At 37.0% G+C, this 18094-nt stretch overlaps 2 protein-coding genes across 5 annotated transcripts; one reads left to right on the top strand and one right to left on the bottom strand.

Moving 5' to 3' along the window:
* Positions 1-3444: 3444 nt before the first annotated feature.
* tab1 (tak1) lies at positions 3445-10322 on the top strand. Of its 3 annotated transcripts, XM_038020531.2 has the most exons (8): positions 3445-4028; positions 4550-4681; positions 5282-5387; positions 5714-5825; positions 6895-7038; positions 8588-8744; positions 8839-9353; positions 10069-10322. In XM_038020531.2, the coding sequence occupies exons 1-7, from the start codon at positions 3892-3894 to the stop codon at positions 9335-9337; spliced, it is 1287 nt and encodes a 428-aa protein (XP_037876459.1). In that variant the 5' UTR covers positions 3445-3891; the 3' UTR covers positions 9338-9353; positions 10069-10322.
* Positions 10320-17643, bottom strand: LOC733024 (26S proteasome regulatory ATPase subunit 10B). Of its 2 annotated transcripts, XR_009976767.1 has the most exons (10): positions 17413-17643; positions 16672-16791; positions 16173-16309; positions 15380-15478; positions 14457-14606; positions 13322-13445; positions 12176-12386; positions 11514-11679; positions 10771-11064; positions 10320-10665 (listed from the first exon to the last, which is right to left on the bottom strand). XR_009976767.1 is itself a non-coding variant. In NM_001047019.1 (9 exon segments), coding segments are annotated over 9 exon segments (1191 nt in total). In that variant the 5' UTR covers positions 17519-17595; the 3' UTR covers positions 10653-10986.
* Positions 17644-18094: the final 451 nt, after the last annotated feature.

Genomic DNA, 18094 nt, shown 5'->3' with positions numbered 1-18094 from the left:
AAATGCGCTACACATCTTGAGATATAGTTCTAAGGTCTCAGTATAGTCACAACGGCTGTCCCACCCTTCAAACCGAAACGCATTACTGCTTCACGGCAGAAATAGGCGGGGCGGTGATACCTACCCGTGCGGACTCACAAGAGGTTTTACCACCAGTAAATAAAATTGGAATGGATTGTAATGTTTAATTACATGTCTGAAGGTAGATTACAGAAATCAAATTTTAGTTTATGAATCTATTATTAAATGAATTATTTTGCCTGAGAGTGCTTTCACAGAGCCACTTTCTTTAAACCTGTATTCTAAAATATTTTCTAAACTACCTTATTTACTAATTATTAAATGGCCTATAAAGTTTAAATCTAGTATATGTTTGTTTCGAAGGACAAACCTGCATTTAAAATGGTGTAATTATACTCATTACAATTGATGCTGTTTCTTTTATACTCAACATCACGCAGCACGCCACCGGAGCTGACTTAAAGGAGGTATATTACCTACAACCACTGATCCACGTTCCCAGACATAGTTTCTGCTACATAGGTAGGTACAGTGAATGCGGTATTCATTTCAGCGGTGATAGATTCATGAGCACTATCTTGTTAAAAAATTGTATTGCTTAGAGACAAATACGCACTCAACGAATGTTCACGATTGATTTCCACGGTGAAGGGATAACATCGTGTTATAAAAATAAAAAACGCAAAATTATAATTTGCGTAATTACTGATGGTAAGACCTCTAATGAGTCCGCACGGGTAGGTACCACCACTCTGTCTATTTTTGCCGTGAAGCAGTAATGCGTTTCGTTTTGAATGGTGGGGCAGCCGTCGTAACTATACTTGAGACCTTAGAACTCATAACTCAAGGTGGGTGGCGCATTTACGTTGTACTTGTCTATGGGCTCCAGTAACCACGGACCGGGTGGGCTGTGACCTCGTCCACCCATCTAAGCGATAAAAAAGAGACGACACATAAATTTATAAAATTTAACGTGGGAGAAAATGAGATGGGAAGCATTATATAATGGTTCTTATATTCGTGGTTCTCTTGGAACTTACACTACTTAGTACCTAATATTCGTACATAAAACATTCTGAATAAATCTATGTAAATCAACACGAATAAAATGTAACATAATTTTCAAACTTTGTATCACTTTGATCATTATAACTAAAACCTATAATTATTATTATCCTCTTCCCAAAATTTAACATTCGTCATCTTGAAGCCAACATTTTTGAAGGTTTCACTTCTACCACGTGTGAATTGCACACGCTTTTTTTGTCAACCATTGCTAATTTGAGAACGAACGATTCAATTCTTTATTGTAATCGTGTAAAGGCTAAATTTCTTTATACATATTCATGACAATAGTAGCATGACCTTATAAATTAAACGTGTCTATTTCGCAATAAAAAACCGCGAGTTTCGACATTAAAATAGTTTAGTAGGCATAGGTTTATTTAAGCAATAGAAAAACGCCTACTGATTGAGTAACAAGATGACTTCATCTTTACTACTCAAAGTACTTAGGTACCTACCTACCGAGCTTACTGAATCTCCAACATTATTATGAGGCACTATTTCTGTGAACTCAGAAAAAACTGAATTATCTTTCACTTTCGTTGCATCTTTTTTAAGGTTTCTGTTCTTTTTTGTATAGAATAGTATAGAATAGGTACTTTTATATTTTACTTTTGCGGTCCTTTGGAGTCGAAGTATAAATATGTTATTATTATGATAGAAAGATTTAAACCCCTCTGTGCAATTCATTAGGAAAAATATATACTCCTTAACATTTATATTACAAATTACAATTTATAAATCTTTAGTGTGAATAATTAGGCATCAAATAAATTGTACGTAATAATAAGTAAGTTATGTAGGTATATAAAGAGTAATGTTTCAATATTTAATGAATTTATTTGATTTTTGCGGTTGCCTATGAGTGGGTGGCCTGATTGTGTTGTTGGTTAGTATTCATTTTAATCATCCACGTCGTATCGATAAAAATATGTGAACAGAAAATATTTTTGAAATTATGCAGGCCTATTTCCGAGGGACATAAGAAAGAACTGCTAAATCATTTTTGGTTCCGAAGTAATATTCGTAGGACTGATTTTTAAGACGAAAACAATAATGAGATTTCGACAGGAATCCTGCTATAATATAAGTATTTTTTTTATTGATAGGATAGGTAGATAAGCTCACGGCCCGCCTCGTGATAAGAAGTCACCAGTTTGCTTAGTGCGAGTTTTTTAACGTTCTCGACAGCGTAAAAGTGAACTCAATTCTGTATGCAGTTGGAACAGTGCCCCTAGCGGCAAACGTAGGCAAACGATCCCATTCTATACAAATATGAGCTAACTTTTACGCTATCGAGAACGTTATAAAACTCGCACTAAGCACACAGAGCCGGGCGGAGCTCTTAACAAGTTTCAACTTTAACAGTACGACGGCCGAGCCTCCTATGAGGTATCCGCGGCTATGGAGCACGCGGGGTATATGAGAATTGATGGTCTGCAGATGTTGGAGGCAGGCTGCGGGCTCAAGGATATATCTAGGACTCTACTACACCAAACGACTCCCCTTGCACTCTCACACCCGACGTCCGATTTCCGCCCGGGGTCAGAACTCGGTCAAACTAGGGGGACTCTCGCGGTCAATACTACGACCAGGACCTCGCTGGGTCAGATCCGGCCTGCAGGAACGCGATACACCGCCGACACGGGCAGGGTTATGCGAACATACGTCCTAGAAATTACGTAAATCATAATTTTTACGGATTTTTAGTTTTATTGCACGATGTTATTCCGTCACCGTGGAACCATCTTACACCGTCTTACATGGACATTTCGTGTGATACGATAAGATATTTTATTAGAAAAATTGGTACCTGCCTGTGGGATTCGAACACCGGTCTCATCGCTCTGTCTTGATGATTAATTACTAACTATGAAATCATCGTGGCTTAAAAATTAAATGAAGGCATCATCAACACGAAAAAAATACTATGCATTATCAGCCTTAATGGATAAAAAATTAGCTGACGTTCAGAGTTAATGGTCTCATTACAGTCCCTTAATATTTACTTTGTCCTTTCTTATTATCACTAACCAAGGCGTGGGACTTGCCTTCAAATACGGTTTGACATGCCAGTTTTCTATTAGTACTGTACTATCTCAAATGTACCGTATGTTTGATGAGTAAAAAAAAACAAAAACTGGGCTGGACGTTAGTTAAGTGAACAAACGAACACTAAGTGGTAAAATATAGAAAAAAGATTTTCTTACATCTAATTTCTATGTTGTGGCAAAAATAAGAATTTAAGTTATAGTCAAACGATAGTTAACGACTATTTTTATTAAATTTCAATAGTGTTAGGAAAACTTCTGAACTCTAGAATTGTACTTTAAATTTTTGAACGAAAAAAATAAGTGTCATTAAAATAAAAATAGAAACTGCACAGAAGGGGCGACAGAAGGGTTGTTGAGTTTACGAACCTTCAGTTTTTGGGAATCGATTCGATTCCTGTCATTCGATTCAGTTTTACTTTTGCGAAGAAAATATAATAAATATTTTGTAAATATTAGCTGAACCTTTATGTCTAATATGTTAGGTACTTTCATTTATTTAACTTTGCCGTACAACTAGTGTAAAAATGAAAGTAAAATGATAAAGTGACAATATTAAGAACCGATTCAAAATTTAGCATTCTCTAAAACTAAAAAATCGTTTTGATGATTTAAGATGATCAAGTCTCAACTTGGTCTTAGCTCTATATTAAGAAATTTTGGTCATTTTTCAACAAAAGGTCTGTTTCATGAAATAAAAAATAAAAGTAATATTTGAGCTGTGAATTGAGGTGTTAGTGGTAAAAATAGCAATATGATAGCAAGACCGTGGACTGACGATCTTCCGAAGTGCAGGAATACGTGTGTAGCTTCGTATTTTTCAAAGCTCGGAGGACACTCAAATGCTAACGATGATTATTTATGTTTTTTCTGTCAAACAGAGGATAACTTGTAAGTTTAATTTATCATAACTTTTGTATATCTAACCATGTCACAATAGTATAGGGTTAAAAAAATACATTAAATTTGTCTCTGTCTTCATTGTGTCCAAGATAGAATTCATGACGGCAAATGTAACTATAGGTGAAGAAAAAACCCGGTCATTTAAATTTAGAAATACGTAGTTAAATTCCGAAGTTCATCAATTATTATTAAAGTTTTGTAAATAAACAAGAGCTTTTAATATCAACTTTCTCAAGTCAAAATGTTGCAAGTCCTCAACCCTGTTTTGTATTGCTGTTTCTGCAAAAAGCATCTTGCATCTGCATAGTGAATAAATGATATTACAAATACTCTTAAAAGATTTAGCAGTTGATATTATCCTTAATTTCTTTATTTAAATAAATGAAGAGCATTAAAAATAAGTTTGCATTTAAGTTTACCTTAATATAGAAAAAAAATATAAATTACACCAAAATTCGCTTCTTAATACAAATACAAACTTATAACTAAACTAAATGTTATTCTCATAGTTGTTTATATGGAGTATTTGAGCCACACAATGGTCTTGAAGCGGCCAGGCTTATCATGCAAAGAATGGCAGCTGAAATATTATTTCCACCACCCTCAGCCAACACAGATGAAGAGATACGAGACAGACTTAGGTAAAAACTATATATATATTTATCATAAATAAATAAGGGTGTATAAGAGAGATACTATTGTTGCTTTGGATTATGAAATATACTTTATACAAATAGGATAAAATATCAATTACTAGCTGACCCCGCAGACTTCGTAGTGCCTCAATCGATAAATAAAAGACCTAAAGTTTTGTATAAAATAAACTTAAAACAAACAAAAGGAATCTGTTCAACAGGGGAGGGGACACATCAAAGGAAAAACAAAATTGTCATTTTTATTTAATTCCGAGCATTTTCATGATATATATCTTCTATTTAAACCTTCTCTGGACTTCCACCAATAATTCAAGACCAAAATTAGCCAAATCGGTCAGCAATGAACAGCATTTTAGGTGGGTGGGCCATTTACCTTATGAATGTCCATGGGCCCCAGTAACCACTTAAGACCAGGTGGGCTGTGAGCTCATCCACCCATCTAAGCAATAAAAAAAAACAGCAATTCATTTTTATATATATATGGAAGATTTTGCAAATAAAATACACGCTGAGCAAATAGAGCGTAGATGGTATAAAAGATGGAACATGGGTCGAGATATTAATATTAATTCGTTTTATATATAGGAATGCCTTTGTGTCAGTTGAGAAAGCATACATTGAAAACTATGATGGAATGATAGCAGAGAGAACTAGTTTGCAATATCAGCTGCAGACTTCTAGTGAGACTCAGGTACTCATTTTGATTTCTTCTTTGTTTTGTATATACAAAAGATTAGAATGTACTGGCAGTTTCGATTATTCTTTTATATAACAACATTTAAGGTATATTAATCATAAAATACAAGGTATACTTTTACTTCATTTTCACACTGCCATTGTTCAAATGTACGGTAATATTAAAAAAATATAAAAATATTTAGGACAAAAGTCGACATATATAAATACAATTATTATCGTTATTAATAACCTTAAATTAAAATATTATATGCTAGAATGTGGATGTTTATGTTTTAGTGTCAGAGGATTTTTATCCAAGTGCTTTAATTTAAATTTCAGAATCGCCAAATTATATTGTCTCGCTTAAAAGAAATAGACCAGCATCTGTCCGGAGGTGCTACTGTGGTCGTAGCTTTAGTGCACAAAAATAAACTATTTGTTGCTAATGTTGGTGAGTGTTTTCTTATTAAATTCAGTAGTAATATTGTTATGTGGCTCCGAGATTCTATAAAATCATGTGAACCATACTGACTGTTGTAACTATACTGAGGACCTTAGAACTTATATCTGAATGTGGGTGGTGCATTTGCGTTGTAGATTTCTATGGGCTCCAGTAACCACTTACCACCAGGTGGGCTATGTATCCCACTGAGACATGAGTTGGGAGTCTTGTTGTATTACCAACCAAGGATGAATAAATGCACAGATTATTACCACTATCTATTACTTCTATCTATTATTCTAGACTATTGCTATCTTCTCTCATAAAAAATTATTAGCAAATATTAAATTCCATAATCAAACCATTTACTACCTCACAAGGACGCTCTTACTATCTTATACCTTTAAACGAGCAATTCTTGTATATTAATATATATGTATATAATCTGAATCTCGGAAACGGCTCCAACAATTTTCATAAAATTTAGTATACAGGGGATTTCGGGGGCGATAAATCGATCCAGCTACGATTTATTTTCAGAAAATGTTGTTTTGTTCGTGTTTTCAATAATCAACTTTAATTTATGACTCTTCTCGACATCTATTGGCGAATAATAATACTATTACTATTATAATACTGCTTTAAAGACACAACAAGATGGCGTTATAAAAAAAAAAGGCCAAGCAAAGCTCGGTCATCATCTACTTAAACTTGTAACATATGCAAAATAGTGTTGCATACTTTGCTTCGCCCTAAATAGTTTGTTTTGTATCATATTGTTCAGAATGATTCAAACTCTTTACGGGTCCTATCTCTAGTGTGCTCTTATATAATATGTCACTTAGAATAGCTAAAGCAGTCGACCCTCTAACATTATAAATACATCTAATTTTTTCTATTCATCTACACACCTTACTAGTTGATATTATTCAGATACAATACAATAAACGGGCAGTTATTTGCAAATAGATGATCGTAATTTTATCCATTTTGGCACGGGGCTGGAAGGGATCTTATCTTACAAGAACCATTGTAGTTACTAACACAAAAAAAAAAATTGAACAATTTAATTTTATAGGTGAAAGTAGAGCTCTGCTATGTCGTACGGATGATAACTCGGTATTACGGGTCGTGCAGCTGACCGTTGACCACAGTCTCAACAACGAAGACGAGCTGCTCAGACTGTCTCAGCTAGGCTTAGACGTTAATAAACTGAGGAATGGTGAGTTTTTTTTTTCTCAAATACCTTATTTTAGGTCATTTGTTGTCTAGGCAACTTGAACCTCCACCCATTTTATACAATATACCGTGATCCCCCCTATAACACGGTATATTGGTTCCGCGTTATAGGAATCACGTTGTAGGTGAATTCCCGTATAACGCGCTTGTATGGTATGACCTTATATAACGCGTTATGTACAAAATTAAATCCAATATAACCAATGTTTTTATAATGCAAAACTAAGGAACACATATTAAATAAATAAATTTAATTTAATTTTATAACAACACTATTAACACAATGTGCAAAAGTACACGAAATTATTTATGAATTGTACGAATCATTATAAATCTCACAGTACATAAATATAACATTTAAACTCCCCGCGTTATATGGGGGAATACCCGTGTTAAACGAGATACTGAAATCGCGTAATATGAAAACGCGTTATAAGACCACCGTGTTGTAAAGGGGAATTACTGTATACAATTTTTTATGTACATGTTTTTTATGTTATCAGTTGTAGTGGTTATTGAACTAAAGGTCTTACTGTTTACTTGGGAATTAGATTGCTTACTAAGAGGTCCGTGGACATCACCACTTGCAGAACACTACCGGTCTTGAGACAGGCAGTGTAGGTTCTAAATGTATTGTATAACGACTGTGTCGCACTTCAAACCCGAACCCATGAATGATTATAGTCGCTTTCAGACTACGCTATAATATAATAGCATATAGTATAGGAATAGAAAGAGATAGAGCGAGAGTGAATTCGTCTTTTTTTTCTACCTAAGCTGATAGCCTTGAGAGGCTATTTCAGCGCGACCTTAGCTAGTAGGTGAGCTCACGGTGCTCAAACCGAAGTGACGCCCAATGATGATCGCCCTAAACACGTCATTTCGAATCCTCCTCGAATTAACCCTCTCGTCGAACCCGTCACTTGCGACGAAGGGCTCGATGAGCGAATTAACCCACAGACACAGCCCACTGAGTTTTTCGCCGAATCTCCTCAGTGGGTCGCGTTTCAGATCCGGTGGTAGATTCTACGCAGCACTGCTCTTGCTAGGGTCAGTCTTAGCAACACTCCAGTTTGAGCCCCGTGAGCTCACCTCAGTTTGAGCCCCGTGAGCTCACCTACTAGTTAAGGTTACGCTGATATAGCCTCTCAAGGCTATCAGCTTAGGTAAGGAAAAAGAAAAAAATGAGAGCAATCTGATTTAAGGATGAAAAATGAAGAAAACCACAATGTTTTTTTTATTTTTATTGATTAGATGTGTGGACGAGCTCACAGCGCACTTGGTGTTTAGTGGTTACTGGAGCCCATAGACATCCAGAACGTAAATGCGCCACACACCTTGAGATATAAGTTCTAAGGTCTCAAGTATAGTTACAACGGCTGCCCCACCCTTCAAACCGAAACGCATTACTGCTTCACGGCAGAAATAGGCAGGGTGGTGGTACCCATCCGCGCGGACTCACAAGAGGTCCTACCATCAGTAAGTTTATTGCATAAAGGGTGTTATTAAAGTGATTATGTACGTTTCTTCAGCGCAATACCTCGGCAACCAAACCGGGACCAGATGTCTGGGGAATTATTTAGTCAAGGGCCTGTACAAAGCGTTTCCCAGCATCAGCCCGGCCTCGTCCGAGCCCGTGGTGGCCTCCCCGGAGATACACGGACCCATCGTCCTGGACGACAGCTGTAGGTTAGTACGAAAATATATTCAATATTGCAGGTTAGTACGAAAATATTATTCAGTAATGTATGAAATTAATTTAAAAAAAAAAAAAACATTTCAGATTTCTGATCCTAGTAAGCGCGGGCGTTTACAAACGCATACAGGAGTCGAGGGGCAGCAGCGAACAAACGAACAAACAGCTCGCCCAGATGATCGTTGAGCACTTCAGAAAGCAGACAGACTTCAAGGCCGTCAGCGAAACGGTCCTGCACGAGATCGAGGAGGAGTTCATATCCCACTGCGTCAAGAACAACTTGACGCCCAAATCGAACACTCACGTCACGCTGCTCATAAGGAACTTTAACTTTATTGCGGCCGCGGGGGCGGAGCCCGGGCCTCCCAGGAGCGCCTCGGTGCGCTTCAACCCGGTCGTGCAGTCCAAGTCCAGCACGCTCTTAGATGAGATGGAGTCCAGCTCGCCGGAGTCCCCGGTCGACACGTGCCCGGGCCGCCAGTACGACAAGCACGTGCGCATCAAGGGCTACGTTGACTTCGCGTGTTACTACGAGAACGTGGAAAGGGCGCGTCGCGGCGGCACCCTGCCAGACTTCATCCAGTGAGCACCCCCTACTCAGGGTAAATAACCTGTTTTTTGTACTTAAACACTAATCATACCAACACTTACTGGTATCTATTTCTACCATAAAGGGTAGATGCGACAAGTATGTGAAGTCGTAGTGGCCTAAAGGATAAGACGTCCGGTGCATTCGTGTTGAAGCGATGCATCGGTGTTCGAATCCCGCAAAGAAAAAAAGTATTTCTCAAAATAAACAAAACAAACAAAAAAAAAAGTATAATAACTGTAGAGTAATTGGTAAGAAAAATTCGTGACGTCAAATGTGCAAAAGCAATAAGACGACACGTGCATTTTCAATGCAAGAGTTCAAAATGGATCATTTGACCTGTTATGGTATGTTTAGTGTTAACTAATAAAGAGCTATAGACGGATGCTCGAATCGATCTTCAGACGGATCTCGGGATGTTTCTTTGCTAGTTTCTAATTTATTTATTTATTAAACTCCATGCACAAAGGTGCAATGTTGGACTTAATACCTGAGGCATTCTCTATCAGTCAACCAAGGGTGGTGTAGTCCTGTGGTAGGTGCATTACTTATTGCGAAAATAACACACAACAATGTACACAATATTATATCATGATAATAATATTATAAAGTTTACACATATATCTATATATATTCACTATAATATACTCGTATATTCACATACATATATAATCATATACACAACATAAAAATACAACAAATTGTAAATATATTTATTGTTGTTCAAGAATGTCCAATCACCACAGCCAGAGTCTTGCAAGTGGTCTATGGACCTTATTAAGTATTCAGTTCATGACTGTATATACCTCGGTGACAGGGTGTTGACTGTTAGTATCCGAGAACATTGTTTGCATGTTACGTTAATAAATTTGAAATATTTCAAATATTAAGTTACATCATGTTTTTATATGTAATATTTATATTGTTTTATAAATGAATTCGAATAAATGTCATTTTATAATAAATAAAAACAAAAACAAAACTTGTATTTTTTTTATTACACACTTTTACACATTAATCGCGCACAGATATACTGTGAAAGATTTTTATTTCTAATGTATAGTTTAAAAAAAAAAAGATTAACACTAATGATCAGCATTTTCGTGCTTCGAATTTCAAATGTTCATTGAAACTGCATTCTTAAAATAATTATCAGTAAAACATTTAAGGTGTGATTTACAAGTTTGAGAACCAATGACTAAATAACATTTTTCAACACACGTGAGAAAACTTAAAGCGTGTAAATAAAAAAATACAATTTACGCAGCAGCCTATTAAAAATAAATTTCAAGAAAATTTTAAGGACCCAACATTCGTTAATGTCTCTATTTCTTTCGAGATACAAATCTATAGTGATGTTTATTTGCGACACATTGCGTACACGATAAACTTTAAAATATTTTTTTTTGTATCGTTTTTAATTAACACACTTCTAACAGTGCACTGATTTTCATCAATGGGTACAATTCGAGATACCATTGTTGTTGAAATTTAAAGTGTATTAATTTAGTGTTCTAATTATTTTGGTTCACATAACATTTATTTAAGCGAAGTTTGAATCGAATGAATTACCTATTTAGTCAGTGGTTCTAAACCTTTTTTCTTGGCGCCCCTTAAATGAGTCACATGATAATTATAATTTAAAATCAGACGGGCTTGTAGTCCAGTTTGCTCTCCAGCTTTTTGTTGTCGGCTACTTTACGGACGGCCTTCATTAGATCCTCCTGAGGTGGAATGGAGAAGATTTATCATTATTCAATAGGTAAAGGTACGGTAGGTAAAAAAAAAAGGTACGCAGATATTCTAGAGTGCTATTTCGACGGGTTACATTGTCTTGTAGTGCTATAAAAAATACACCAAATGGCATTTGTATGAACACTGCAAACTTGAACAACGTTACAAATTATGGGAATGGTGGTAGGTGGTGGTAGGACCTGTTGTGAGTCCGCGCGGATAGGTGCCACCATCCTGCCTATTTCTGCCGTGAAGCAAGAATGCGTTTCGGTTTGAAGGGTGGGGCAACCGTTGTAATTATACTTGAGACCTTACACTCATATCTCAAGGTGGATGGCGCGTTTACCTTTGTCTATGAGCTCCAGTAACCACTTAACACCAGGTGGACTGTGAGCTCGTTCACGCATCTAAGCTATAAATAGATTATTTCGAGTGGGACCTGTATGATGTACTCCCGCTCGGCCCTGATGGCGAAGAGTCCTGCCTCCGTGCAGACGTTGCGCAGGTCCGCGCCGTTGAAAGTATCTGAAAGCTTCACGACCGCCTCGTAGTCCATCTCGCCGTGCTTGGCGATCGGCGACGCGTGGATCTTCAAGATTTCCAATCTGAAACATTTACAGGGTTTCGACACATTGGACTTTTACTGGTAGCAGTAGGCAGCAGCGGCTTGGCTCTGCCCCTGGTATTGCTAAAGTCCATGGGCGACGGTAACTACTCACCATCAGGTGGGCCGTGCGCTCGTCTGTCTACAAGGGCAATATAAAAAAAAGGTGGTAGAACGTCTTGTGAGCCCGCACGGGTAGGTACCACCATAGATAATACACATAAATTAGTTGTAGATATAGAACTCGAGCACTCAACAAAAATGTTTACGGGCGTCGGTCACTAGATGGCTTCGCTTCGATTAGTTTCTCATTGCTCCTGTAGATGGCAGTAACATATTACCTATTCTATATTTTATTTTGAATAAAGGATTTTGTAAATTTTCAGAAAACACAAATTGATAAAATTTAACTTGTATTGGATTCATATTTACATAGCCGTCTTCACTATTAGACCAACGAAGCTTGCATCGCTTTGCTTTCCCTTATCTGAACTCACCTAGCCTGTTCATTGGGCAGGGGTATTTCGATTTTCCTGTCCAATCTTCCGGGCCTCAGCAGAGCGGGGTCCAGCGTGTCTGGTCTGTTGGTGGCCATGATGATCTTCACCTGTCCCAAGGAGTCGAAACCATCCATTTGGTTCAACAACTCCATCAGGGTACGTTGGATCTCTCGATCGGCGCTCGTGCCTTCGGAAAAACGTCTCCCACCTGCGCGAATATAATTAATAGCTCATTAAGGTCCAGCGATACTTGACCACCACACTCATCTTACTTTTGTATGGGTGAAAGTATAATAGTAAGTATAAGCAAGTGGTTACTGGATCCCAGAGATTTCAGAACGTGAACGCCACCGCTCATCTCGACATTGTTTTTTTTAATTTTTATTGCTTAGATGGTTGGACGAGCTCACAGCCCACCTGGTGTTAAGTGGTTACTGGAGCCCACAGACATCTACAACGTAAATGCGCCACCCACCTTGAGATATAAGTTCTAAGGTCTCAAGTATAGTTACAACGGCTGCCCCCATCACTGATTCACGGCAGAAATAGGTAGGGTGGTGGTACCCACCCGCGCGGACTAGCAAGAGGTCCTACCACCAGTACCTGTCCTGGAAGTCCTGGAATAGGGCCAGCCCAACAAATCCTGTCGTTGTGGTATTATCTAGCAGCTAGCAGCATTATCTACAAACACCATCCTGCAGTAGCACAGTCCTTTGCGATCCATTAACGGCGCTTTTAGGTACCACAAGCACCGGTCACCGTTCTCGTCGAACCCGTCGCTTGCGACGAAGGGCTCGGCGAGTGAATTAACCCATAGACACATCCCACTGAGTTTCTCGCCGGATCTTCACAGTGGGTCGCGCTTCCGATCCGGTAGTAGATTCTGCAGAGCATTGCTCTTGCTAGGGCCAGTGTTAGCAGTACTCCAGTTTGAGCCCCGTGAGCTCACCTACATGTTATGGCGAAGCTGAAATAGCCTCTCAAGGCTATCAGCGTAGGTAGGAAATAATAAAAAAAAACGTCCCTTCACAATAGAATGGAGACTTCAACCTTTATGTATAGCTCTTGACGGTAATGTCTCTAAGAGGTTGCATCCACAAGCAGCTGTTATTACACACGGACTAATTAGCTACTGGCACTCACCGATGGCATCGATCTCGTCCATGAATATGATGCAGGGTTGGTGGTCCCGCGCGTAGTTGAACATCTCCCGGATGAGGCGGGCCGATTCACCGATGTACTTGTCAACAATCGCCGATGACACCACCTGTAATGTAAATTGATCCATAGCTCAGTTTTTTTTTATTGCGTAACTGGGTGGATGAGTTCATAGCCCACCTGGTGTTAAGTGGTTAACGGATCCCATAGACATCTGCAACGTAAGTACACACTTTGAGATATAAGTTCTAAGGTCTCAGTACAGTTACAACGGCTGCCCCACCCTTCAAACCGAAACGCATTACTGCTTTACGGCAGAAATAGGTAGGGCGGTGGTACTGTTACGGGGTGGGTCCAGGAGTTCTTTTTAAAAAAGGAAACGGTGACTGGCACCGAGTTTATTTTATTAAAGAAGTAGTACAAATTATGTGTGTTCCCACTACTCAAGCCAACTCTGTTCTGCCGCGCTTTAGCAATATATCGTCTTTATATAGAGATAATGCATTCAAGAATGCCTTAGTCGGCATTATTATTTATATTACGTTATTATTGAGGGGCATATGTATCAGTACCTAACCATGCGGACTCACAAGAGGTCTACCACCAGTAATACATCTAATATATTTAACAAGTAATAAAGTGTTACACAGCAATGAGGAAAAGTTTTAAGAAATGTTTGTTTCTTAAACGATAATATATTTTGTCTGAAGAAGCAGATAGAGTGGCTGCACCAACACGTGCAAAGACAGCATTGTCAACTGAGGCTATATAAATGATGTCACGTGATTATTAGAGCCTCTGGACATCACTACAATCTGACCATAATGCATGTTGATAGTACACCCACATCACTAAACACCAGATTGCATTGCAGTACACTGGTATAATACTCAGAACACACTAAATGGCCATTCTCTGATGAATAGCTTAGTCACTTAATAAGCCCCTCAGGATTATAGTAGTCCTATTTTAAGTCAATATTTTGCAGTCGTCCATGTGTGTGAACAGATTTCAATTAACCATTAAATTTCCCAGTTTCCAATTTAAAACTTATGAAATGTGTATTTCTTTTAAGTGTAAATTATTTATCTTTCTCTATAGACTGGTAAACAATAAATACCTTTAAAAAGTTAGCATCGAGCTGTGAAGCCACAGCCCTCGCGAGCAAAGTCTTTCCTGTACCAGGAGGTCCGTACAGCAAACATCCTTTGGGTGGAGTGATACCGACTCGAACAAACAGCTCTGGGTTCATTAGGGGAAGTTCAATCACCTGTATGTAAACATATCATTTACTTGATGGGGGAAACCGATAACTGTTACATCAATGCTACTAATTGCCTTTGTGTACAATGATACACATATCGACGCTTGAAAGGCAAACGTGACTAAGCGACAATGCGTAAACTTTACAGTAGACTAATTTAAAGTTGTAATACCTGAAAAAAATTTTATTTTAACAGATCTAGCTGTAGGATTGAGATGATTTGAATCGACGTAGAATATTTTTTTTGTGCATCGAATATAGTTACTGCCTATCATTTATGTACAAAGCAGTTATTGTTGCTTAGTCACGTTTGCCTTTCAAGCATCAATATGTAATTAACTCAAAATTGAACTCACATAAAAACAAAAACAAAAAATTTACAACAGTCCACATATTTATGGTGTTACTCAAGCTTGTGAAACATACATTAATAGATCCAGCTTAAATATGTTGCAGAGAGCTTTGTAAGCTTCTTATCAGTACTTTTTTTTGCTTGACTATCTATGTTTCAGTATGGTTTTCTAAAAGCATTGATCTTAATGTTAATTATTATTATGTTCAATTGAACATAATACACTTGTGTGAAAATAACACACTTGTGTTCAATAAAGATTATACCATATGTGATTGAAATCAGTACTAGCTATACAGGGTTTGCGTTTGATTGCCAGAAGCCATTGGCATCTGAAAGATAACTTATATTTGGAAACTGCTATATCGATGATACCAGACCTTGGCTTGGGGTCATTAGATGAAGTCATATCTGATTATAGACATACCTCTCTCAGCTGTCTAATCTGTTCTTGAAGACCTCCTATGGCGGAATAGGTCACGTCACCAGGATCCTCATGACTCATGTTGTAAACTAGGGGATCAACCTATGTACAGATGGCAAGTATATTATTTATAAAATCAAAATATTAAATTAAATGTTATAATAATACACATTCCATAGTAGACACATAAAGGATTATGTACTAAAAAAAAAGATAAAAGGAAGAATACACTAAAATAGATCAAATCAACACTGGATACAGCAATTAAACTTCTTAATGGAACCACTCCACTTAAGTATTAAAGAAAAAATACTTTCACTGATTCTAAAATCAGCAAAAAAAAACACTAGGGAAATCAATAAAATCCTGTATGTAAGTAAAAAAAAATCGGTTGTCTGTGAAGTCGGTTTACTGACGATAGTTGAACGTGACAACGTCATAAGAAACTACTGATGGAATGGTTTCATTTTTCAATTATCGCAATTATCGTTGCTATAAACAATTGACACCACATACACTTTTCACTGAACTTCATACTTGATGAAAACATGTAAATGTATTATTATATAGCAGCTGTCCACGCGGATGCATCGCTCACTCGAGTAGGAGAGAGACAGATGTCGAACGCTGCCGAACGCGGAGGCCGATTGTGCCTCTTTGTCGTAACGCCGCATGAGTCATGTTTTTTCGTGCGCGCAGCCAGCTCCAACGAATTATAAGTTGTCACGTCAATAAAATTTGAGTATTTTTTTTAGTAAGTATTTGGTGCATCTACAATTGGCATTAGTCAACATACCTCTCTAGGCAGATGTCTCATTATTGTAAGAGTAGTCATGTCGAGGGCAACTCGTGTTCCTCCTTTAAGCTTGTTCTTGTCAAGTTGCCGACGACAGCCAACAACGTAGCGAGGGCCATTAGTAGCTTTTACAATAACTAGAATTGGAGAGATTTTAATATATTAAAGTTAATTAACAAATTCCAATCAAAAGTACTACATATTGAAGCTTGAAAGGCAAACCTGACTAAGCGACAATGCGTGAACTTTACAGTAGACTAATTTAAAGTTGAAATACCTAAAAAAATCTATTTTAACGAATCTAGCTGTAGGATTGAAATCATTTTAATAGAACTAGATTTTTTTTTGAGCATCGAATATGGTTGTTGCCTATCATTTATGTACAAAGCAGTTATTGTCGCTTAGTCACGTTTGCCTTTCAAGCGTCTATATGTTAATGCTTAACAATGATATTTAAGTTTCAAACATAAAAACTTATTAGTTTTGTATGAGTACTCACATTTTTCTTCTGTGAGCTGTTTCAAGACTTCTCCAACTATTTGTCCAACACTTTGTAAGGCTTTCAGGTCATTTTCACTCTTGTCATATTGTTTGGTCAAATCTTTTAGTTGGTCACGACCTGAAAATGTTTGAATTTTCATTGTCAATTTTGATCAGCTTTTCATAGAGAACATATTCTTGCTACAATTCCCCTACTAATCTATCTATTGGGTTTATGGCATTTCCTTTTAGATTTTGCTAATGTCAAGTGACAAGTGTATTACTCTGCTTTCTATAGCGGGCTTCGTGAATGAACAAGGTCACGGATTGTAACTAAGAATTAAGTGAGTAGCTAAGAATGTTTGACGACAGGATCGCTGTTGATGTACCTAAAACAAATAAGACGCACACAATATATATACAGGGGTTAGTTCGTTAAAAGACAGACAAACTACAGCTTAATATTATTATTTTATTTATTTATTTATTATGGTTAATGAATGAACTAAGAATATAAACGAAAGGGGAGTTGACAAGGAATAGTCTTTTGTTAAGTTTTATTGTCAAACTGTCTTTTCGTGTCAAAAAAATACCAGAGCTTAAGATTAATATTTTAGTTTTATTAATAAAATCCTATTTATATTTGATAATAATTAAAAATGCACTTATGAAATGAACAAAATTATTTGAACTGTAATATGTTTAGTTATTACTGAAACTCAAAATAATGAGTTGATGATTCGGCAAAAAATGTTCTTGCCTTCTTTGAGTCGTGACTCGACTTCCTTATGCTCCATGAGCTTCTTTCTGTAATCCTGGAAGGCCTTTTCTCTTAACGGCTCCATGTCCGATGTACTAGCCGGCATCGTGAACAATTTAAATTATTATTAATTTTAACTTTATTGTTCAATGAAATTTATCACAATTCACGAAGCTTGACGTTTCATTGGCGCAGCTCTGACACTTCACTTTTGACAGTAGCAGTTCCACTTTTCCAAGTGGAAAGGCGAAGGTATCACATCATACAGCCTAATCTTTTGTACCTATTTATTTTACATTCTATTCTCTTTCTTGAAAAATGATATGAAGTTGATCATTTTGAAACATAAATGAATTGAGATGAAATTAAAAGAAATGAGATGAGATGATATAGGATGAAATATAATCTTAGTAAAATGGTGGCTATTTGCGGAGACTTTTTCAGTGGACTTCTTGGAAGATCCCGAGAAGCTACGTTCTGCGGCTTTGTGTCATTTTCCTACATTTTTGCACTTTCACAGATACTAAACAGTTAATAAACCACCTTTATTACATATTTAAACCTGAAGAAACCCTCAATGGACAAAATAAAACAATTCACCCAACTTCTTATTTTCTAACAAGTATTTATTTATAGAGTTACATAATTTAAATTTTTTTAATAGGTAATTGCATTTTTTAAA

Source organism: Bombyx mori, chromosome 26 (assembly GCF_030269925.1).
Source record: "Bombyx mori chromosome 26, ASM3026992v2".
Classification (NCBI taxonomy): domain Eukaryota; kingdom Metazoa; phylum Arthropoda; class Insecta; order Lepidoptera; family Bombycidae; genus Bombyx; species Bombyx mori.
The sequence above is the reverse complement of the archived record's forward strand: the minus strand, read 5'-3'. Positions and strand labels throughout refer to the sequence as shown.